Genomic DNA, 25,592 nt, shown 5'->3' on the forward strand with positions numbered 1-25,592 from the left:
AGGTCTCGTCGTTTTTATGAGCCACTTTACAGACGCGCGACGCGCAGTTGCAAGGAAGGCTCCGCAGCCGGGAAAAGCTCTGCGGAACCGGGAGAAAGCGCGGGAGGGGTCCGGGGCCGATGCCCCCTCCGGGCCGGGGGGAGGCAAGCGCGGCCGCCCGTCCCCACCCCCTCGCGGAGCGGCCTCCTGGAAGTTGGGATAAAAGTTAGGGAGAAAAAAAAAGTTCTGGTTGGCGGCAGCGCTCCGTGGCGGCGGCGGGCGGGCGGGCAGCGGGCAGGAGAGGCGCGGGCGGGCGCGCAGCGAGGGCCGGTGCGGTGCCGGCCGGGCCGGGGCACGGGCGGAGCGGGGGCCGGGGAATCTGGGGGGATCCGAGGGGAACCCAGAGGGATCCGGGGGTCCGCGCAGCGCCCCCAGCGCCCCGGGCGGGAGGCGGTGCGGGCGGGCGCGCGCAGGAGCGCTGCGGGCACGGGTTCCCTCGGTCGGATACGGTGCGGGCGGGCTCAGGAGGGGCGGAGCCGGCGGCGGAGAGTGATTCGGGCGGGCGTAACTGCGAACTTTTGTTTGGTGTGTTGTGTGAGTTAGTTTCCGCCGCCGGGACAGAGGCGCCGGCCGGGCTGGGCCGGGCTCGGGGAAGCGCCGCACGGCCAGAGTTGTTTTGCCAGTTGCCGCGGCCGGGCCGGCTTCCCGACCGAGGGGTGAGAAGCACCGGCGACAGCAGGACGAGCCCGCGGCCCGGAGAGCGGGGCATGCGGGACTGGGAATCCGGGTTCTGAGCCGCCGAGCCCCGCCAGGGAAGCGCCGGGGGGTCCCGACGGAGCCATGGATCCTGGGCAGCCTCAAACGCAGCAGCCGCCGCAGGCGGCGCAGCCCCCGGCCTCGCAGCAGCAGCAGCCGCCGCCGCAGCCCCCGGGCGCGGTGTCGGGCGCTCCGGCCGGCGCGGCGCAGCCCCCGGGCGCGGGGCCCCCTCCGGCGGGGCACCAGATCGTCCATGTGCGGGGCGACTCGGAGACCGACTTGGAGGCGCTGTTCAACGCCGTGATGAACCCCAAGGGCGCCAACGTGCCACACACGCTGCCCATGCGACTGCGGAAACTGCCCGACTCCTTCTTCAAGCCGCCCGAGCCCAAGGCCCACTCCCGCCAGGTGAGGGGGAGGGCAGGAAGGGGCCCGCGCCGCGGGCGGGCGGGCGGGGGGCGGCCCGGCCGGGCCCTGCTCCCCCTCCCGCCGCCCGGCTCCTCCCGGGGGAGGCGCGTGGGGGAGGGGGCCGGGGCGGGAATGCGCGGGGCCGAGCGGGGCGGGGGGCGCCCGGCCGGGGCTGGCGGGGCGCTCTCTGCCGCCCCCACACCCCTTCATTTGTTCCTCCCCTGCGGCCGGGCCGCCCCCCGCGTCCCGGGACGCCGACGGGCCGGGGCCGCGGCGGGAGGGCGGGCGAGCGAGCGCTGCCCCGTCCCGGTCTCCAGCGGGGCCTCGAACTCCACATCCGCTCCTTGGCTAGCTTGGCCTCACCGGGAGGGCGACAGTGGGGCCGAGCCCCTAAAACTTGGGTGAAAACGTTTCGCTTGGAATTTCGCTTTGCGGTCCAGTTCCCTGCCCTCCGTGGAAGGGGGCGATGAAGTGGTGCCAAACCTACACCCCCTCGCTCGCCCCGTCAGACAGTAAATATGGATGTGACTTTTCCACCATTTCAGCACGGCGCTGGGTTGAGTAGGATTAACCCCCCACATAGACACGCACGCACTTCCGAAGTTAATTCCCGAGGCAGCCGCCAGGTCTGACGGCGTCCAGGGTCCGCCGGGCAGCGGCGGCGGCGGCAGCCTGGGGCCGCGGCTCGGAGCCGTGGGGCCTCGGCCGAGGCGGCCCGGGGAGCGGGGCAGGGATGCGGGGCAGGGCCGGGAAGGGAGCGGGGGAGGGATGCGGGGCAGGGCCGGGAAGGGGCGGGGCGGCCCGGGGGAAGGGGCGATGCGGGGGCAGGGCCGGGAGGAGCGGCGTGGGGGATGCGGGGCAGGGTCGGCGCTCGGCCGCCGGCAGCGTTTGGCGCTTAAGCAGCGGGACGTTGGTACCAAGACCCAAGTGCTGGTGTGGAACGACAGCTAATGCTGTTACCAACTTTCTGGAAGGCGGTTGTGCCTATCTAGTCGCGTGTTATTAAGTAATGAACTTTGTTGCTAAGCTATAAGATAAGTTTTATTATTGTCTATTGTCACTTTATCTGTAGCCAGTAAAGAGTGAGACTCGCTGTCTACTGGTGCCTGGTTCCCGTGTTGTTAAGGGTCTGTCAGCATTTCCATTATTAAACTTCTGTTTTGAACGATTTGTAACTTGACTTCAGAAGTTCGTTCCAGGCTGAACCTTGGCACGTACTCTCCAAGCCTAGGAGCTAATTCATTTTCCAAGTACTCAAAAAAGCAGTCTGGCCTTTATATAGGAAGACTGAAAAGAAAATTGGAAGGGGTGGAGCAGATCTGCTTCTGTAGTTTTGCTAGCTTCTGAGTTGCAGACCTTTAATAACATACTGAAAAACAGTGAGGAATAAGGGGTTTATATATTGTTTTCCCAACTTGTGCAAATCTCAACACAGTTCTGTTGTGTACAAATCTGAATGGGTAGACATTTGTCTAACACTTGGTGCTGTCTTGTTAAATACAGTGACTGCAGTTAAATAGCTATAGTATTTGAAATGCACCTAAGGTGTGCGATGGTAATACAATTTTCGTTTGTACTTTTAGGCTTAGCCTTATATTCCTTGTCTGTGTTAATCTTCATCTGTAAAGCATATTTAGTTGAATCACTGTTCCTTGTACCATTCAGTGGCTCCTAAAATATGAACTTAAAATCCAGTTAAAGCAAGAGAGAATAGTTTGCTTTTGTTTTCATTTTGCCTTTTGTTTAGTTGTGCCACATAAACATTCTGCTTAAAGAAAAGGTCTCTATTTTCTGCAATTCTGTGATTCTTAGGAATTAAAATATTGCAAATCCACTTGATTTGCTACTTGCTTATTTTGTCTGAATGTAAGTGCAAACGAATTTGTTTCCAGTTGAACACATGGGATTTCATGTGTGCTTGCATACAGATGGAGTGAAGCAGGACTGTAAGTGTGTGTAAGTGGGGCCTCAAATGGTGCAATCACCTTGTGTAGAGAGGTGTGACAAGGACTGATACATGCATCTCATTATAGGTGTCAGTGTTGTTCTTGTCTGTGTATAAAACCACCTAATTGCTAAATATATTTTTTAAAGCCATTTTTACTTTAATCAAGTTTTCAGAGCTGCCTTTTCTGTTCCCTTTTCTGTTGGACCAGTATTGACTACTGGCAAGGACTTTCTGTGTATTTCTGAATGGTGACTCCAGTGAATGCGTTTCTGAGTCATTTTGACTGACTCGTTCAACCGTTTGCTGAAGCTTTGCGTTGGATAAAGCATGAACAGACTCTTTATACCCTTAAAAGTTTGAGTTATTAGGAAATGTTCAGTCCTCTTGTATAGGGTTTTTTATGGTTGAATGAGTGAGTCTTCCTCCATTGGAACTCACTGCTGCCAGTTGGCATATCACTATTGCTTTTCTCTTTGTGATCTTTTAAACCTCTACAGGGGTGGTGTGTGGTGTGTGTGTGTACTTGAATCCCCACACCCCCAGCTGAAAAGGAGAGTGGGAAATTAACTCCTCAAGCAGAAAGTGGGAGTGATGGTAGTGAGTGGGTGCAGTCCAGTAACACACCACTCAATGTGCTGGAAGAGATCTGCTGACTGCAGGCAGGTTTGTTCTTAACCCTGTGTTGAGGAGTAAGAACTTTAGTTTTCATAATAAAACTAAGGACAGTTAATATTTCTTCACTTGCATAAGCACTTCTGTGACACTAATTAACCAAACTACTTGGAGGCTTGCTTGAACAGTAAAAACTGGAAAATAAGCAGGACTTAAGAACAACTGAGTTATGAATTTCTCCTGAAATGTTCATTTAAAGTGAATGTCTTCTGATAGCTGCATTTCTACTGAAATGTAGGAATCTTAATAAAAATTTCTTTCACTCCTGGCAGGCCAGCACTGATGCCGGGACAGCAGGAGCCCTGACCCCACAGCATGTCCGAGCTCATTCCTCTCCAGCATCACTGCAGCTGGGAGCTGTTTCTCCAGGGACACTTACACCCTCTGGAGTAGTGACTGGACCTGGAGCTCCATCTTCTCAACACCTCCGCCAGTCTTCTTTTGAGATCCCTGATGATGTACCTTTGCCACCAGGCTGGGAGATGGCTAAGACACCATCTGGACAGAGATACTTTCTTAAGTAAGTAACATTTATTTTCAATTAGCTGTATCTCTGGCTTTTTTTCTTTGTTTTGGTGTGGGGTTTTTTTTTGGGGGGGAGAGGGAGGATATGTATTTTGTTTTACAGTCTTAGAATTTCAGTAAATTTAATTTTATTTAAAATATGTATTTTTAAAAACATGTGCCTGATTTTAAGTAGGGGACCCTACCACTTCAGTATCAATTCTACTGTTTCTGAAAACTGTATGGTACTCTGTGAATATTTGTCCTATCTTAATCTTAGCTAAAGAATGTTATCCATTATAATGTGTACTATAAAAATCAGTGAAATGAATGTAGTCATTCTTTAACAGTGAGACATTTGGACTTGCTGAGTATTGTCAGAGTTTTCATGCAGGTCAAGATACATTTTACCTCGTTTTAATAATGCACATGTAAAAATACACAGTTAACTTAAGAGACTGTTATAGAGACAGTATGTCAGGACTTCTTACATTTGGTTTAAGAACAGTCATTTCAATATGCTGTCAAAATGTTTTTTCACTACTCTCTCTTCTGGGGTAATTAACGTATGTGTGTTTGATTGCAGTATTTGTGTAACTTATCTACATCCCTGACAATGAAAAGGAAATTTCAGAATTTCTAACATTGTTTCATTTTCGTAGAGTTGTAACATTTCCGAAGGGTGAAATTAGTATCACTTCTCTGCAACTGAAGAAGAGTTACACATGCCATCCATTTGACACCCAATCCATCAGGAAGCGTTTTCTTTTGTTCTGTGAAGTTTTCTAAAACAACAGAGACTTGTCCTTTCCGAAAGTGTGCCCACCAAGACCATAACTTGCCCTCAAATATTTTGATTACAATTTGAACTTTTTATTTAACAGCAAGTCTCTAAATAACCCATTCTATGTTATTTGCAGGGTGGGAAGAGGTAACACTGCATTACTTATGCAAAACTTGTTTCAGCCAAGAAAAACATATTTATCCCTACCTTTCTCTCTCAAACATTGTGATTAATGCATGCATCTGAATGGAGTATTTGAGCTGGTAGCCTCAAAAACAAATTTACATTGTCTGCAATGAAAATTGAACTTGCAGAACTTCTGAAAAATGTTTCTTGTTCCTTTAGCTGTGGTATTTCCATACAGAGAAATTAGTTTTTTTCAACTAAAAAGAGGTTGCAGTGGTTGCCTGAAATTATTTGAGCCTGAAGGTTCCCTTTTGAGACCAATCATTCTCTATTAGAAATGTGAAAATAAGCACTAGCTATAGATCTTGAAGATGTGATATTTTCTTTGGTGAAGTTTAACAGATCAGTGTGTTCTAGAATATAAGCTCTTCAGCAGGCACAAGTAGAAGGTTTTTTTGAGCTGTGTAAGTTTCTGCTGTTTGAGAACTGTAACTCATTGAACCTTGAGGAAAGAACAGAATGAGTTTAGAAATGAAAAGCAAACTTTTGTTTTGACTGTTGTTAGTGAGAGCTCTTAAAGAGCAGCTTATGAAGCATGAAAAATAGATATTTGATTTTGAAGTTTTACTGCCACAAGTGTTTGTTCTTGATAGCCCTGTCAATTTGACAGAAGATGAAACAGTTTAAGAGATGAAAAATTTCTTCCTGCTCCTAATGAATTTTTTAAATTATGCTCATTCAGGTGAAATCAGAGTGAAAGATTTATTCTTGGAAAGCTTTTTCTGCTGTTTGATTATTGCCATAAAAATCTTTCCTTCTTCTTCTGCAAGTTTTTTTGTCCTTTCTTAGTGTCCTGGTATCCATTTCAAAGGGTCAGGTTTCAGCAAGAACAATAAAGAGCCTGAGACTGGAAAGTACACACAAGTCTGGCAAACTCATCTGCATGAGCAAGATCGTTTGTTCTCAAGCAGACATCCAAAGTAAATGATTGAAAGAGCTGCTAGCTGTGAAGGATGTGTCTTGAAGGGGAAAGGAGTGGAAACAAACCAGGTTGTTAGGAAAAAAAATAAAGGCTGTACTTTTTGAACCTCTCCCTGCTGGGTCACATGCTGACCTTCAGAGACTTTAAACAGTGTAATGGGCTGTTTCCTTTTGGCTTTCCTTGGGTGATGCAGTGGTATGGGAGAGTCTAATGAGAACAGCTCTGTTCACACTTGAAGAACATTTGATCATAAAAGGTTGCTTAAGTCTATCTACATGTGAGATCCACCAACTTAATTGGAGTTTAAGATTTGTAAAAGTCATTTAGAGTACTAGCACAATGTTTGCTCTATATGTGTAGGAAACTCAAAGAAATTTAAGACTAGTTTTGAGAAACAAGTTTGTATACTAAAGATTTTTTTTGAGTGATGAGTGGTAAGTTCTGACACCTACAAGCCCCCTCACATCTTGCCTAGTTTTAACTTAAACATTTGCTTGAAGTGTGAGTACTAAGATTTCTGATTCTAAAAACCTTTAATGTGGTTCCTTCTACCATATGCAGATTTTTAGTGTCTCCTCCAAATATCCAGCTTTTTTTTTTATTGGCTGCATTGCTCTTTGTTTCCACTTGATCTGTTCTGTAGCTACTCTGAACAATCTGGTAATCAGGCTCTAGAAGGATCTTTACAGAATAGGTAACAATATAAGATTTTTTCCAGATGTCAGTAAGCCTTATGGTTATAGTTATCATAATATACTACAGTGCAAAGGGAATAATACAAAATTGAGTACCATACTTAATACACTCTGGAATTACAGTCACTTCCACTAATCAGTGGATCAAGCACTGCAAACATAGTGATTTGTGCAAAGAAACTAAAATAATATATATGGGAGAGAAAATACTTAATCATCTCTGTGTGTGTGTATGTATAGAGATAGATGCACAGAGTTACTTGGCCAGATATTTTATATACACACCCCATGTATCCATACATATTAAAAGAAGGTGAGAGCAGTACTATAGGGTTTGAGACAGAGTTACTCTTGTAAATTACTCTGTCATCTGGACAAACAGACCCCTTATGTATGAATGCCCAACATATGATTTGCCAGAATTCCACTCATTAGCATTCATCTCACTGTTACGAGTACTACTGCTGAGTTTAATTTTCCCTTAGTGATGATTTTGAGCAGTGGGTTAAGGCCTGCTTACTGTACAGCTGGTAAAACTATTTTTTATTGGTACTGCTCCTTCAGTGGAGCTCATAAGCTAAGACTTGCCTGGTTAGTAAGTGGCCACATCTGAGTCATCTCTCTCTGGTGTGCGGTAGCTTTAGCCCATTCTTAAACACACGGTAAGGAGGCCGAGCTGGGTTTGTGTGGTGATGTCAATTGCATTGCTTTTTAACCGCTTCCTGTTAGCCAGCTGCTGCTTGACATTTCAGTGAACTGTGCAGAAAGATAGGGGATCGCTCTCGAGGCAAAAGATAATGTGCAGTGGGAGTAGCACACAACAGTTTGCAGAAAGACTAAACAAATTTTGCTCCGTTTTGAAAGTACTCTTGGCTCATCTCAAATTAGAGTTATGCTTTTAATTCTTACAGAGCCTGTGTAATACCCCTTCTTTTGTTGTAGTTTGAGGAAAAGTTAACTGCTTGTCCAGCAAACAAGTCTTGTAATTATTTTTCCTACAGGAAGTAGTTCTTGCAAGCAGTTTATCAACAACTTCCTATTTTTTCTGTGAAGTGTTGAATGACTTCCTGAAGGAGGCCAAGGTGGTTTTCATTAGTATTTGTGGGTGTGTTTGAGGTGTTTGTCCATCTGTAAGAAAAAATGATTGCTGTTACACATTTCTCATATGCTCCATACAGAGCTATGGCTTTGGATGTTATGAAACCAGCTAGTTTTAAGACAACAGGGAAGTTTGTTGCTATACTTTTTTTTTTTTTTTTTTTTTTAAATTTCCTCATGTCACACATGAAAAATATTCAGTGATGCTCTTGCATCCTGTTTTTTACCCCTGACTGGTACTATCCACTACACCAGTATCCTCTGTTCCCCTTGGTCTCTCCACCCCAACAAAGTAATGCTAGTTTTCAAGGACAAATGATGTTCATTGGAAAAACTGCAGCCACAGCTGCATATTTTGCTCAATACCTTAATTTAGTATGGAGGTGCATATTCAGAGTTATCAATATGACTTCTTGTGTTTGTAATTCTATAATTCAGGCAAGCTGATCAGTAAAATAGCAATATTGTTGGAAGCCAAAACTGTAGCCACTGCTTTTGATGGGCTTCTCCACTTTTAAAGATCTTTGATTGCTAAATTCTATTTGTAATATGTCAAGTTAGTTGCATTTTTATATTGATGATTTGACTGTTTAAGAAGATACTCAAAATACCAAAGAACTCCCAGAAAAAGTAATGAAAAAATGGCACTGTGAACACTCAGCACACAGCTGAAGGAAAAACATTAGTTAAAGCACTTTCAAAGGAAAACTTGCTGTAGTATGTTTTTGAAAATTTAAGGGAAGACAGTTTAAGTTTATATTTTTCCTTGTGCCTCTTGCTTTGAAGAGCCCTGTGAAAAAACAATAACACAAGTTATTTCGAATTCACAATTCCGCTGAAGATTTCAATATCTTTGAAAGGGCCGAGGAAGAATAAGGACAAACATGCCTCATTTGTGTTAGCACTGAGACTGAGCATCAGTGAAAGCAGTGGCAAACATTTTCTTGTGCTGGGTAAAATAACAATATCCATGCATTCAGTACCCTGCTGTACAAGGTGATTTTATAAGACTATTCCAAAAGGCAGTTTAGATGTAATTTCAGGTAAACCAAAAACATATCTTATGGTTTTCACTATTTTTTTTTTTTTTTTATAAGCATATTGACATTTATTATCTTCAGAAGAAAATAGAACTGGGGAAAATACAGCATCCATGGCACCCAGTTGTAAGTTAATAATTAAATTCTCTCTGAGGATTTTTTAAAAATTAGTTGTTGATCAGAATCTTTCTTCTTCCCACAGGTTTTGTCTTTTACATATCTCTCATAAAAATAGTCTTTGTGCTTTAGAGTGTTTGATTTTGGGTTTATATGCTTTAGGTATCTCATACTGCTTTGTGGTACTGTTTTCCTATCTCCTGAATCAAATTTGAGATCAGTTTTATCTTACTGGTGATCTGAAAACTTTTTATTATGTGGAAAGCTGCAATTGTGACCGAGTCTAAACCTGAGTCATTTATTAGGTCTTTTATAATTAAAAATACTAAAATATCTCTGATTAGTAATAAGAAGAGTATATGAATACAAGTTGAATCACAATTTCTTATTTTAAAAAAAGATGTTGCTTCAATTCTATTTATTAAATATTTAATCTGGTTATATTTGAGAGCTGTGGCATTAAACTCTGAGTGTAGTTACACTGCTATGGAACTACTTCTGTCTTCTAAGGTCTTGACTTTTAAAGACAAACAAGAATTTGATATAAATCAAGATGAGCCTCTTCTGGATTTTTATCCTTTTGCTTTTTTTTCTGTACATGGAAGATAGTAAAGAATTACAGTAGTGGGGTTTTTAGTAGTCATCTTGCTTGTAGCATAGGGTAGTCTTAACCCCTCAGTCACAGGATGGAAATTGCTGCCTGATAGAAAGCAGTAAAATAATAAAAGAATGTTAATTTGAAAATTCCCATGAACATGAGACTGAGCACTACTACGTCATATTTTTGCAAGAAGCTTCTAATGGGTGAATGCTGTTGCAGTGGCATGTTTGGGTAAAATCATACCAACTTTTACAAGATTCATCTCTTACTCTCTTATCTTTCTCCTCCTGGAAATGAAAAAATAACAGTAGCTTTAAAATTCAAAATGTAAAGCCATCATTTATACTTTGCTCGATTTCCCTCTGCAGTTGTGGCACAACAGCTGCAAATTGGAATTTTTCCTCTGTCTGGTTTTGACTAAACCCTCAGAGAAAGTAACTTATTAGCACTGGGAGTGCTGCAGTATTTAGCATCAGGATCTAAATTAAGTCACATGTAAAATTAAAGCAGAGTTCCTGTTGCTCTCAAAGACACATTTTCCCCATATTGGATGTAAGCACTGGACGTAAGCACTTAGGAACTGATACCCAGGAGTGCAAGAGATGTTGCTCAGAGCTGAGGTACAAGATTAACTAGTCTGAATTACAAGCAGTCTTGATTAAGACTAGACGTCTCTCCTCTGCAACCAACCAAAGAGGAAAAAATACCCAAAATGAGGTAAACAGCAACAGAGAATTGTCATCCAAAACTAGGGATATTTGTCTTCTTTTTATATGTGGCCAGAGCACTGCATGTGTTTATCTTCAGAGCTGGGAACAAATTCAGATGATGTAATTAGATTTAGTTTAACCTTTTAAAACTGATAGCCACTCAGTTCTCATATTAGTCTGTGTGTTTTTTATAAATTCCAACATACTTGCATTTATTGTTTGTAGAATTCTCATATACGTCTGCTGTCAAACTCAGTAATGGTGGGTGGAACTTGCTGATTTTTGCTATTTGAGTAACTGTTCCTTTTTTTAAGGTGTGGTTTTTTTCATTTCTTTTTTTATCTCTCCCCCTGGCAACAAGCTGTGGGTGATTATGTAAATGCTGATATTTACCTGACTCCCTTTCTCAAGTAAATTCTAAAGAAAATTTCACTTGCTTGAATGCAGGAAATTTACAGGAGGTTTCTGTGAGTAGCAGTCCTCTGATAGGTGCCCCTAAGATACAGGCAGGGTAGCATGTAGTTGGCCCAAGAGAATGATAGAATTTTGTCTAGGGGAGATCTAACAGCGTGGGAGTTATCAGGATGAGAAACTTTCTTGGGGGAACGTTGTATTGGAATGTTAACAGATGGATGCTGTGTACTCCTGGACACTGTCCCCCAAGCAATTTGCTAAAGCCTGATTTTGATGTCAGGCTCAATTGGGAAATTTACCAGATGAGCTGTATTTTTTTGTTAGGCATTCGAATAGGAATCTACAGCATGGGGGAAATTTGTTTTTAATATGAAAACTGTACCTCATTGCTGCTTTTTGCTAAATAAAACTGCAATTTTATTTGGAGAACTAAAGTTTTTGTAAGGCGTGACTAAGCTGTGTTGCTGTTTCATGGCCTCCTGAAGTGCTTCTTGGAGTCTGTTTTCTGGGATTCACTATGTTGCTGTTTTATTTGGCTTTTAACTAAGTTACTTCAGGCTGTGTTTCAGGCAAGTATTCTAAATTGCTGGTTAAGTCAGAGAAATAATACAAAGCTGCCTTGTAAAGTAAGACTTTTACCAGTATACTGCCTGTCAGTCATGTCAGTTACTAAGGAGACAAAGCTGTCTTGAAAACAGTCTTGGACTTTGCTTTAATTTTGCTGGTGAGGCTTTGCTGCGTCGCAGTGACAGACCAGATCTCTTTTGTTGAGTTTCTGACATGCTGTTTGGTAACTTAGACCCATGTTAGGGGTTCAGTGTAGTTACTGATTATTGCACTGAGGTTGTGAAGCCAGTTTTTTTCTGCTGAATTGTTTTATAGGAAAGTCAAGTAAAGGTCATTTACTATTGCTAGTTTATCTCCAGCAAGTTCTGATTTATTGAGAGCTTTGTTGGAAGTATGTCTGCATTACACAGATTTGTTTAAACAGTATTACAACTTCAAGGATGCCTTTCTCTTTCTGATTCCCCAGTTGCAAGTAAACTTTTTGCCTTTACTGGATATGTTATCAAGTTAGACATCTATGGCTGAATAAAGCATCTGAAAACAAAGAAGCATAGGTTATAGACAAAATAGAATTCTTTGAGTAAAGGAAATAAATGCAGCTCACAGGTATATTTTCTTACTGGATCTCACTTTTCAGTTATTTTTTCTAATTTGTACTTACTTGTAAAGCTCAGTTGGCACATTGTTTGCAACATTTCGCATAGTCTCTTTAGAATGGAGAAAAATAGAGTAAAAGAAATTTCTTCCTGTGTTTGCTGACTATGCTGTTGGTGTCGTTCATATGGTTAATAGACCTCTATGTCCAATGAACACACAATTCAGCAGTGATTTTTATTTACAAAACTTTTGTCACTCTCAGAGCAACCAGCTTTGCATGAATTAAGGATGTGAAATATATATTCTTGAAGAGGTGTAATCTGATATATAAAAGGCTGTGACAAAGTTGCTTTGAAGCATGTTATATGCCATCTTTAGAGGCTATTTTTGTATATATAAGAAAAACATGTTTGCAGAAAAAAGTAATACTGTATACTGTAACTGGAGTTTACATGTCCATTGACTTCAGTGATGGTCTTTGGGTCATGATGAATTATACTCATTTAAGTGTGAAATATTTTAAATACTTAATAACGCATTCTGTGGTTACAAGGTTTTGTACAAAAGAGCCTGGCTAAGCTAAAATTGCATGTGTTCTAGATCATGTATGGATAGATTTTTGAGAGCTTTTTGTTATTCTGCTGTTGACAGAATTATGTTATCATCAGTGTGGACCTGTGTTTCATCTTTATACCTTCAGCCCTGAAATATATGCCCACTTAATTTCTGTCTGTGTATATCACTTCTGGCCAGTGAGTATAACATTTGAACTAAAACAAGCATTCTTTTTCATAACTGGTATTTCAGGTTTTCACTTTGAGATTTTAATTCTAAAACTAAGCAGACCTTAGATTTTGGGACCAAATAATTACTAAGTAACAGAGGGCAGGAACTTTCAGATTTGTAGTGTTAGAACAGTTAATCTTTATGATTGTGAGGGTTTGGCTTTGTCTTTTTATTTATCCTGTTATGACTAGTAACAGGAAAAAGATCTATTGGATATTTAACAATATCCTGGTAATTTAGACATTGATTAGGCATAAGGAAGAGTAAATGTGAAACAGACCTTAGCATGAACAGTTAGTTAAGAATTAACATTTTAGCATCCATGTTAACAAGGTCAAAGGAAGTCTTAATTACATGCTTTTAAAAATTGCCTGCAATTCAAAATTGTCCCCATTTTTTATTATGCTGTTAGTCAGGTCCTGACATGATCAGCTTTATGTTATGCAAATTTGTTGAGAAACTTGGACAGTTAATGTTTTCTTAATGAATTAAATTTCAATTTTATGTGGTAATGTATCCAGGAAAAAAGAATCAATCAGTCAGCTTCATCATTGTAGTACCCATTTTCCAACTTTCAGTTTCAGTGTTGCATTGGAGCAGAGAAGCAGAAGGAGGATGCTTTTGGTTTCTTCTGGTGCAAGTATCTGTGTAGCTTTTGCTGACAGCTGCAGTTTGAATCCTGTTTGTGCTGTGATGGTGAGCAGCTTGGAGATTGTGGATGAACTTTAACTGATTCTTTTGCTTTGCACCTTGGAGTAGAAGTGTAGGCTCCTGTCTGTGCCAAACTTTACGTTTTTTAAATGGCCTCAAATGAAACCTAAGAAGGATGATTTTAATTGGTTTCCAAGCTAAGGTAACAACTAACTTACCAAATAGTTGAGAGAGTGGCAGTAAAATGAAAATTGCTGACTTTTGCCATGGATAAAGTTTATGTAAGTCAGTTTATGGGAAGAAGTCTTTTATATTTGCAAGAAACAGTTGAACTCTTGTTTTGTGCATGCATGTTTGTATGGAATTAATTTGAAATACAGGAGATTCTGTGTTGATGCTTTTTACTTTGCCAGGATCTTTGTATAAGTTGCCTATAACTCTGCAAAATCTTTATGTGAAAGGTATAAGCAAACCTACAATTTGCTAATGTGTGGTGCTTTAACTTCTTACCTGTTTTATATGACTTCTTTCTGATTTCTCCTGATAAGTATAATAGATCAGTATTGCCCTTCCCTGCAGCTGGGACATGAACTTACAACATCTTAGAATACATTACTGAAGTATATAAAAACTGAATGTAGCAATTCAGTTATGCATCCACTGTTGATTAAAATTTTCCACCCTCACCTACCTTATGCAGCTATTTATGTGCATACTGCATCTCTTCATCTAGTTAAACTGTGAAATACATTTTAGATAAAAGCTGTTCTTCGATTCTATAGGATGCAGTTCAATTCTTGAATTGAATTGAATTGAATTCCAGCTAAAAATCTTGTCTGTTGTCTGTTCTGCAGAAGACTAAAGAAGATGTAAATTCTTGTAAGCAAACTCCAAAAAGTGATATTAAATTACTGTAGTGCAGTAACAATTGGTGCTGGCACACTGTGCCTTTTACCACAGTCCTTTCATTTGCACTTCATTAGGATTAGTAGGTTTTCATTAGGTTAGTGTAAATCTTGCATACCATTTGAGGCAATATTTCTGCTAATGAAAAAAACGTTTATTTGTCTATTGTGTAAGAGCTGTTAGGCTGTTTAGCTCATTTTGATACCCAGCATTTTAGATGAGTTCTTGTGGATCCTACAGCAAGGCTGAACTACAGAATCAGATGATAGTGTGGTCTTATCATAGAGGTATCTTTATGACTAATATATCTAAAGTACACTTAAAGTTACTGGGTGAAGGAAAAGAGTCAGAAGATGGTATGTGATAGAAGTGGAGATAAAAACCAGCAGTATTGGCAGTAGGGATGCAGTAGAAGTAGCTGTGCTGTTCTCTCTAAGTACCCTCTTGCTGTTTTTGAGGTGATTTAAAACCTAGCAACTGCTGGGCCCTGCCAGCATTGCTTCTGTAGGAGAGCTTGTTAATATCATCATTTGAAACTGCCCCCATTTATACAAACTGAGTCCAGGTGCCTGTCCAGGTAACTGTCTTGTTGCTAGCAGTGGTCATGGGCAAATTTCTTGGAAAGACTAAGCAGGGCAAGCATATAGTCTTCAAGAAAATACTCTTTGAGAACTCAGCTGGCTTCCAACTGCCCTCCAAGACTTGTGTTTTCTCTGCCTGAGGCCCCTTTTAGCACTGGCTGCATGCTTTGGCAAGGAGTCTGTCTCACTGGTTGTCTGTCCACTATATGAAGAATCACCTTCCATCTCTACTGAGCTTGGCTCCCATCAGCTGCATTCACTAGTGCCCAGTTCTTACTTTAAATGTTACAATGAACAGCTATTACATATTTGTTCTATTCAAGATTGCTGTCTTTTTCTCTGGAAACTACTTTTGAAATTTGTAGAGTCCTAACCTGCCAAATCTTCCTGGAATAGAAGGTTTTTCAGTTAATCCTGCAACCCAACTTTTTCATATCCTTAATTCATGTGTTTTACAATTTTTTTTATTTTTCAAGTGAATGGTTAGGAATGTTTTGCAGCATTCAGCATTCTGAACCTTCCATCTAAAAAGTACTCAATTTATTCTTACTGCCACTTGCCTTTTTTCTCTATATAACTGTTTTTTCTCTCCAGTTCTTTGCAGTTAGCAGTTGACCAGAGTAAATTTGTATCATTGGGAAACTGTGGTGCTGCTGTGTTTATCTCTTATCTTGTTTATCTCTTGGATAGATTCCAGTGTATAAGCCCCTGTGGAAGTATATGAGTGTCCCACCTCTGGTGCAAAAGCTGCAGATTCCTCCTTCCTAGTGCTGTGTGCTTGCTTTATAATTTCTTATTGGTAACTGTTCCTGGTTTCTGAAGCTTAATGCCTACTGTGGTTGCTGTGTCTGCAGAAGGGGAGCCTTCTGCATAAATGTTGGGATGCAAATACTTCTGTTGGTGCATTCACCTTGAAAGAGAAAGGTCATATCCACTTCTGTCTGGCTTATATTTGGGAGCTGTTTCAACCAAGTGGAAGTATGCTGGTGTGATAAAATGAGGGGTATGTGCTTTAAAATACCCAAGCAAGATGCATTTCTGGAACAAAATGTTTTGTGGATAACAGTACACATGTACTAAATGATCTACTAGATGTACTGAACCTGTGTATGTAGTTCTTGAATGGAATGTGATTAAAGAAGTGAGCAGTGGCAGTATATTTGGAAGATGGCTTATGTTTCTTCATGTACTCGGTTTTAGTGATGCTGAAACAATGTCAGTCTCAACCATGCTTGGAACTGCCATTTGATATTCTACTAAATTTTGCTACAAAACCACTTCTGCCTGTACCATGCTTTACTTCCTAGTATCTGAATACCAGATGCTTACACCATATTTTTCTGTGTCATGCAATATGTCTATTAGCACATGAGTTCAGTAATCAAAAGAGAAGTATTTGTCTCTCTAGAGTTGTGATTTTTTTAAAGATTGTCAACCATCTGTAACTGATTTTGTGATATTGAATATGTTGCTTCAAATGTAGCAATTAGTAAATAGATAATAAGGGACAGTTGTCTGAGCCTGAAAAAAACACCTGAGGAATTAGCTCAGTGGAAGCTTTCTTCTCACACCAGTGAAGGTTGGTTGATTCTGCATGGACAGTTCAGGTCTTAAGTTGACTGGAAGCACAAAGAACCATGAATCAACAAGTGATCTAGACATGGTTTGGGGGTTTTTTTCTCTGTTTTTCCCATGAAGTTCACAGCCATAGCCATTAGTGTCATTAGAGTATTATCTATCCAGCCTAGTATCCAGCCTAGAACCATTAGTTATCCAGCCCCTGCAGGACCTCATGCCAGACCAGGTGGATGCCTGAAGGAGGATGTTATCCCATGGCAAGCCCACACTGTCACAAAGCTTCTGGCAGGACCTGTGGCTCCATGGAGAGAGAAACCCACATTGGAACAGGTTTGCTGGCAGGACCTGTGAGCCCATGAGGCATCCACACTGGAGCAGCCTGTTCCTGAAGGGAACCCCTTGCTGTGGGGAGGACCCACACAGGAGCAGGCTGCAGCCTATGGGGAGATCTCATGTTGGAGCTGTTAGTGAAGGACTGCATTCCATGGGAGGGACCCCACACTGGAGCAGGGGCCCTGAGTAGACAGCATGTGATGAACTGACAGCAGCCCCTGTTCCCTGTCCCCCTGCATTGCTATCAGGGAGAAAGGAGAGAAATCAGAAGTGAAGTTGAGCCCAGGGAGAAGGAAGTGTGAGGTAAAGGCATTTTTTTAGATTTTGTTTTTATTTCTCATTATCACACTCTAATTTGACTGGCAGTAAATTAAACTTGTTTCCCTGCATCACGTGTTTTGCCTGTGACAGTAACTGAACTGGTGAGTGATCTCTCTCTGTCCTTTCCTCAACCTGTGAGCCTTTTATTATATTTTCTCTCCAGCTGAGGAGAGCAGAGATGGCACAGTTTGGTGGGCACTTGATGGCCCACCAGGGGGTTAGCCTACTACATTTTCGCAGTCTGTTTCTTATGCTTAAGTTAGTCTTGTGTTGTGATATCCATGACCATCTTACATTGAGTAAGTTCTCCAAATGACTATGCTGTACTCTACAGTGTAGTATGTATTCAGTAATTCATCCAGGGATCTGCCTTACTGGAGTACCTGATTAACATAATCGGTTTTCTTGGTTGTTGCTTAGTCATATTTATGCAATTTCTTTTAAATTTCATGAAGCTGACAGGTTACTGGATGTGTAATACAGTAATTGCATTTCAGTCTGCATGTGACATGGTTTCTTAAATGTATATGGTGAGTGCTAAGTCATAATAGCAGGGAATCCTATTCAAAATAGAAGAAATTACTTCTTGTCTATGAAATCATCCTCTATATTTGTACTCTTAGTGTACACTCAGTGTACTGTAATTACAGGTTTCTGAACAAGCTAGAACTGAGAAGAGGAAACTAATAGAACAGAGAGAAGCCTCTTTCCATTGGGAAAGTGTGTCTTATAATGTAGTTTGATTTTGGAAAGAAGTCTTACAGCACTGATTTCTCATCTGATTTCCAGAGTGTGCCTGTGATGTGAGTTCATCGCACTGGTACGTGGGGAGGGTCTTTTGTCAGCAGTGATACTCCCCAATTCTTGTTGCTACAGTCAGTCTTAATTTTTCTCTTTTAGTTGTTGAACTTGTCATGGCAGATGGGATGTGAATAAGTAAAGCCATGAGAAGACAGCAGAGCTTAATGAGGTTAAAAATGTTAGAAGAGGTTGAGCTTGAAGAGTGAAAACAAGCTTTGTTTATAGATTTTGTTTGAGGCACCCTGTCTGGGTTTTGCAGCTGAAGCTCTGCATAAATATTGTGTAGTTATGTTATAAACCATGTATCAGCTTTTGTTGTGATTATATTTTTTCAACTAAACTTGTTCTCTGATCCAGGTTATGGTATGACTGCTCAGAGGAGGAAGTCAGGGAGATACTTCCTGAGAGTTACTGTAGCCTCAAATCTGTTATGGCACATCTGTTATGGCATGTGGAATCATTCCGTATGACATCAGAATCTAGTTTTACTTTTTTGTCAAAACAAGCCTCTATTCCATAAAGTATTTCATTTACACTTGGGATGCACTGAATGGGATTGGGGGTTTAGAGGAGGAGCTTGTTGGTTGTGTGGGTTATGGATGATTATGGATTTTGTTTTGGGATTTTTTGGGAAGAGTGATAGATTTTGTTGTATAGTTTGTTTATTTTTTACATTTACTGTCAGTACTATTCTCTGCAATTCAAAAATACATGTTTACCTTTTCCTGTGGACAAATTAGTGAATTCTATATTGTCTTCTTCTGAGCAGTTTTAGTGGGTATTTGATCCATTTGTTTTGTCTGCAATAAATATATTTTAGGTTAATCTGATGCTGTTTTTACTCTCTTACCCTGTGATGCAATCAAACAATGTTTTAATGAACTTCATAGTGACTGAACATAAACTTACATGTACAGGATAAACAACATACATTTTGTTAAGGCTTTATTGAAATGTTACTTCTAAGTTCTTGACTAAAGCTTCAAGTACTGTTCTTTTTATACTCTTCTTGCTAATAAGTTCACTGTGGAAATTAAACACAGTCACTGCAAGAGTAATTGAGTAATAAGGCATAATGTTTATTCTTGTCTGTCTTGAATCCAGATTCTAGTAAGAACCTCCAGAGAAGGGACCCTTTAGGTTTTTCTGTTAATCTTGCATCATATCAGCTATGGTGATGCTCAACAGATAAAACAATCCTTAATCTGAAATTCAGAGAGCTGATTGACTGCAGTCCTCAAGAAGTGAGTTTTAAAAGTGTACAAAATTTCACTTTTTAAATTGTATTTGGAGATATGTTGTTCAAAAAACACAAAAAAAACCCAATCCCCCTTGTGTAGGTTCCTGTAGGTCTGTGATCATCATCTTGTTTGTGGAAATTGCATTTTTGTGCTGTTTGTAGAAGCACAGGTCTCACTGAATGGAGTAGCCTGAAATATGGTATAAGATGGTCTGCTATGGTATCTAACTGAAAATGTCAGTCTTCTGGTCCAAATATGGTGCATCAGTGGGGGACAGAAGATGTATAATTCTTTGGTTTAGATGGGGGTTTTGGAGGGGTCATTCTTGGTGTTTATGACTTCTTTTTAGTAAATAAACCCATGCATTAAAATGGAGGTTAATATGAACTTCACAAACAGCAGAAAAGTAGTGGGGAAAAGGAGTTTTTAGTGAGCCATATGGAGAAAAAACATTAAAAGCATGTTTGTCTGGCTTGTAAACTTCTTCAAGTTTCATTACAGCCATCTGTGTAGAGTTACCACCTTTCTTCTTCATAGAAATTGGACTAGGGTGATACAGTGGTTCTTCCAATCTCATCAATATATGTCTTAGTTACTTAGAACTGGCAACTAAAAATAAAAGGACAATCCAGAAAAAAAGGCATACTTGAATGCTTGTTAAGTATACTTTGCTGTGATCCAGTATGTGTTCTGTAGCTAATTCATTGAGGTCTGAGCTTGATTTTGTTCTAACAATATGGATAAACTCATCTTTGCTGCAGTTACAGATTTGATATGTGAGCTAAATTCAGCTGAAATCAGCAAGGAGTGTGTGGTGGTTTTGTGGTTGGATTTTTTTTTTTTGTGGTTTTGAGGTTTTTAGTGGGTTTTTTTTTTCCTTTAGTTAAAAAACTTGAACATTGAACTGAGCTGTTAGCTCACATGATGTGTGCTATCAAAGATGATGTACTAATAAAGCTGAAATAAAATTGTATTGCCTTTTTTATTTGCTTGTAATTTATCAGAGTCCAAAACTTCTAGCCTAACTGGAAGATCTGAAATTGTGTGGGTTTTTGGCAGAGTGCTGGGAGAAAGACAACTTGGATTTTTATCACTGCATATAAGTGTTGGTTTTTGAGCCTACAAGTGCTCAAACAAGTTTCAGCCTGTTCAAGCCATTAACAGGATCTAAAATCTGCACAAAATGAATGATGTTACTGTAATTAACTTTCATTGAGGAAACAGAATATTAATTTTTAGTTTTTTAGCAGTAAACTTTGTGCACCTGGTATTAGAAAGTTACTGGAAAAAGAAATGTATTGAGCTAAATTAATGATTTATCAACAAGTGACTTTTAATCCTGGAATCATTTAAGTTGGAAAGGATCTCTAAGGTCATGGAACCCAACTGCTAACCAGACACCACTGTGTTCACCATCCCAAAGTGCCACATGTACATACATGTCTTTTAAATATCTCCAGGGATGGTGACTCCACCACTTCCCTGGACAGCCTGTTCCAATTCTTGACAATGCTTTGGTGAGCAATTTTTTCCTGATAGCACACATAAATCTCCTCTGCACAACTTGAGGCTATTTCATCTTGTTCTCTCACTTGTTACCTGGGAGAAGAGACTGACCCCACCTGGCTGCACCCTCGTTTCAGGCAGTTGTAGAGAGCAGTAAAGTCCCCCCTGAGCCTCCTTTTCTCCAGGCTGAACACCCCCAGCTCCCTCAGCTGCTCCTCACAGCGCTTGTGCTCCAGACCCTTCCCCAGCTCCGTGTCCCTTCTCTGGACACGCTCCAGCCCCTCAGTGTCTTTCTGGCAGTGAGGGGCCCAGAGCTGAGCACAGCATTGGAGCTGTGGCCTCAGCAGTGCCCAGGGCAGGGGGACGGTCACTGCCCTGCTCCTGCTGCCACACCACTGCTGACCCAGCCTCTCAAGTCTTTCTCAGTTAGGCTCTTGAATGGGCCAAAATGTACCTTGTGTAAGTCCATGGTGGCAGTTCTGGTGATGCTTCTTGTTATTTTGAGAATTGAAAACTGTCATTTTGTGAGTGCTGTGACCAAGACAGCCTCTGACCACCTGCCAGTCCTTCTGTGCTCACAAATAGCTGGTCCAGGGGCAGATGAATCTGACTGGTTCCATCACCAGCTCTGGAAGAGAAGTCTCTTTTGCAGACTCCAGGAACATCCTGGACTGTTTCCTCTCTGCTATGTTGTACTTACAGCAGACGTCTGGTAAGTTGAAGTTCCCCATAAGAATAAGGGCCAGGGATGGTGAGACTTCTCCCAGCTGCTTAGATGAATATTTCATCTGCCTCTTTATCCTGGTTGGGTGGTCTATAATAGACTCCCACCAGAATATCTGCCTTATTGGCACAAAGCTACACTCAGTAAAAATTTGATCAAAGCATGCTAAGAATAAAATGAAGGGAGTAAAAAAACCAAGCCTTTGGCAAAAGCCAAGTGGTTTAAATCTAAAGTGAGGTATTGATAAATACTATGAGTTGTACTAAATCTAAGTGGGATATTTAACACTGTAATTACTGTACTTAGCCACACATCTTTTAAGTAGTAGGTCTGTTGCAACTCTAACTGTTCCTGGTCCAGGTACAATCAGAACAACTATTTTCTGTTCTCAAAAACTTTTTATTTAAGTACACCAGTGCAAACAAAAGTCTCAGATGGTCTGAAGGTCTATGTCAGTAGAATAAATCACAGAATGTGGGCTTTATTAAGAATGGTAAATGCATACGTTTGTTCATAAGTGTATCCACACCACACTCCTGTTTCTTGATTGGATTTTTTGTTGCTGAACATGTTGCAAGTTCTTGAAGCACACTTACCAGTAAAATTGAAATGATGAGCAAGGTTCAAATTCATACCGCAGGTAATGTGAGGGAGGGTTTAGAGGGAGACTGAAATAGAAAGGAACTGAAAAGTAATGCAGTATTGGCATTTCTTAATTTCTTTCTTGTGTTAAAGAAAAGATGTTCAACAGAAGCAATAAAAGATTTATGATTTAGCTCACTTGTAAGTAGTAAGGACAGTTTGAAATTGCAATGCATGCTTATATAGTAGAATTTGTTATGCTTTTTAATGACAAAATTAGCATGCTACTGCTTCATATCCTGTAGTAAAGTTAAGCTTGATACAGAAGCCTAAGAGTAAGGATGGGCTTGGGATTTTGCTGTGGTTTTTTTTTCTCAGAAAATGCACGTGGCTGTTTTGTTTGCCGTAGGCTAAAAGGGTGATGAAGAATACTGAGTGTCAGACCAACAGGAATTGATGTAGGGAAACAAGAAAACAAGAAACATGTAGGTACAGGTCTGCTACTAAAGGAATTTGTCATGGTTTATTCTTGGAAGAACTGATACTAACAAAGAGTTCTAGCATGTACCATTGTCTTCAGATATTCTACTAAACATTTGAAAGCCTGAGTAAACAGTAGTATTTTATAAATTTTCTTAGGTTCAATCCTTTTCTAAAATCTCTTGTTCCTTATGTAAATAGTTACCGCAGTTGCAGTTCATCTCAAACATCAGAATAAAAAATGACCTTGCTCCTTGCTACACATGCCTTCTTTTTGATTTATAACTTGTTATTCCAGTTGACCAGCTTGGTTTAACTGCTGTGCTGTGTAAAACTAAAGTAAACTTTGAATGCTTTAATTAACTGTCTTACTATATGAGGATAGAGCAAATAGTTTCAGTGTATGTTTCATTATGGAAAGATGTATTCAAGTCATCTGTGAACCTTTTACTCTCCTGTATGTATATAATCAGATACATAGATCAAAATACATACAATTTGATTTTAAGCAGAAGTCAGACTTGTAACACAAAAGCATCTTTTGAGACGTAAGTGCTGTTAAAATTCTCAGTGCTCAATACAGAACATCAATGGCTGACACATCCTTGGAACAAAAAAGCACAGCCCCTGTAAATATTTTGTGTAAATTCAGTCAAGTACTTTGAATAGCATGACATTTCTCTGAAAATAGAAATTATCAGGTGTGCCTGAGATCAAAAGGTGGTAGTTTTGATTCTGGAAATTTTTGTATTTGAAGTCATTTCATGTGGTTTTTAATACTCTTTATACAGTAACTATGCAGCTTAGCCAGTGTGACAAAATCAGAAAGAAGGAAATCTCAGTTCTGGGTTATGCACTTTTTTACACTTTGGTTGCAAGCTATTTTTTGTTTCTAGTAGCACTAGATATGCCACTGATGGTAATGTCTCCCAGTAACTACAGGAGAGAGACAGTAAAAATTAATTACTTTGATTTCCTTTTAAAATATTTTTGTTTCATAATACAAGCTTTTTGATTGTGGGGTTAATTGAAGCCAATCTGCAGGTTTCTAGAGGTTGGATACTGCCTTCTTTAGTGAACAATTTGGTATTAATAGTATTAAGATTGATTAGCAGAAGTCTAGTATTTCAACTCTATTCAATCTGCTTCTGTTTGGTGAGTCCATTTTAATTCCAAGATTATGTTTTGCTTTAATATGAGAAACGTTGTGAATGGAGTAATGCAATAAGGCTTCCTTTGAAAGAAAAGGGGAAGGGTCAAAAGGATAATTTCTTAAATTGATGCTTATAGCCTGCTGTTCACAGGCAATCAGTGGATCTCTATTGATTGGGGCAATTCAGCCATGTATAAAGAAAGCCTGTGTTTATTATTGGTTTGGATTTGACTTCTGATTAAGTCCATCAATAGTTATTTTCTGGGCAAATATGTTAGCAGTGTAAAAGAAATTGGCAGCTAAGGTTGCAAAAGCTCAACGTTGTGGTAGGTTTCAGTCTAAAAATAGTTACATAATCACAATTCCATTTTTTGTTTCTGTGTGTGAGTTGTTTTGTATCTGTTAGAGTTCATACTAAATAACTTCAGTTTTTGTTACACTGAGAGCCTTGAAACTTTTACTGGTTGCTTTTGCAAATCAGTCACAAAACTTGTTGTTTGTACTTGTTAATCAAATTTTAGATTAAACACACATATCCAACCTGGCTAAAAAATTCAAGTGATGCCCTTCTAGGTAGATGCACTTTCCAGCTATGGCCAGGGAATTTGGAAACACTAGAGACATCTGTCACCTACTTTGACCTTCTTGATAAAGGCCATATGAAGTAATCCATCAGTTTTCCTGTTGACAATATGTACATTTATTCTTAACAATTAGTGGTCTGTTTAAATGTTGACTTCCAGTGAAGTCATGTAAAGACCATGCAGGAGAAACTGTTTGTGCCTGAAATGGGGACAGGATTCCGAAAGAACTTTAGATTTTGAGAGATCAGACAGAGTAATTGGATTCATTTTATTAGAGAAATGAAGATGTAATGGAAAATAATTGGAAATAATGTTTGTAATTCTCTTTGTAATTGTAACATTTATCTTCCCTCCGCTGAAGATATAAACATACTATTGCTTTTAGTGCTCAAACTTTGGAGAACTGAACCTGATGAAATACAGAGACCACTTTAATTAAGGAAAGAAAAGGCACAAATATTTCAGTGGAAGTGAGATTTAATATTTAAATTTCTTTTCTTGAAAATGGTCAGAGAACATGTGACAGATAAAAATGAGTCCCTGCAGTATGTTTATTGATTTTGCAAGTCAATAATCTATCAAAACACCTTGTAAAGCCAATTTTAATTGGAATTAGTTTGAAACTGCCCACCTTCTTGTGGGGTTAGACAGTCATGTTTTATTAATTAGTAACATTTAAATCAAAAACAAGTTACTTCACAGCTGTTTCTGGTAGAAAGACGCAGTGAGTGGAATAAATCTGAGGCCTATTTTTCTTGAGAGGGATTTCATAGTATTTCCCACCCATTGCTGTACTTATCTTGAGCTTCAGATTAATGTGTGCCTGTAGTTCCATGGCTTCAGTAGTGGCCTGTTTGCTGAAACTCTGGTTTGGAACTTCCTTTAGCATAACTTTACAAATTCAAGAGGTGGGTTATACAGTGGATTGTAAGAACTTGTATTGTTTTACCCAGGTTTAGTGATCAGTAAATGGAATTGAAGATCAGCATCTTATGACACTTTGACAATGGTTGCAAGTCTTTTTAAAATGTACACTAAAAGTGCTTATCAGCTACTTGAAAGGGAGAAAGGTGTGTGTTCTGCTTCCTGAAAGTGAAACTGGGACTGATGTTTATAAGGAAATTTGGTTCTCTTGTGGTTATGCCAGTCTGATAGGTATGTAATGTTTCTTTCTTCCTGAGGGAAGCAGAGGAAAACAATTGTACAAAGACATGTTTTAACAGTATCTTGCTCAGCATGGCAGTGGTTAGCCATGTTTTGAAGCCTTCTGGGAAGCAAGGGTCTGGGCATTATCCATGAGGCCAAATGATGAGAAATTTTGAGTAAATGGTGTGGGGAAATACATGCTACATGCTGAAATTATTATA

The 25,592-nt window shown here is 40.2% G+C and overlaps 1 protein-coding gene across 8 annotated transcripts in view; it reads left to right on the forward strand.

Annotated features, from left to right (window-relative positions):
* The first annotated feature begins 678 nt into the window (after window positions 1-678).
* The window catches only part of YAP1 (Yes1 associated transcriptional regulator), an 84,180-nt gene continuing 59,266 nt past the window's right edge, over window positions 679-25,592 (forward strand). For all 8 annotated transcript variants that reach the window (XM_079313433.1, XM_079313435.1, XM_079313434.1 and 5 more), the window contains exons 1-2: window positions 679-1,143; window positions 4,036-4,283. In XM_079313433.1, coding sequence (XP_079169559.1) covers window positions 820-1,143; window positions 4,036-4,283 — 572 coding nt within the window. In that variant the 5' untranslated portion in view covers window positions 679-819. The remainder of the gene's footprint in view (window positions 1,144-4,035; window positions 4,284-25,592) is intronic.

This window comes from Erithacus rubecula, assembly GCF_903797595.1.
Source record: "Erithacus rubecula genome assembly, chromosome: 1".
Taxonomy (NCBI): Eukaryota; Metazoa; Chordata; class Aves; order Passeriformes; family Muscicapidae; genus Erithacus; species Erithacus rubecula.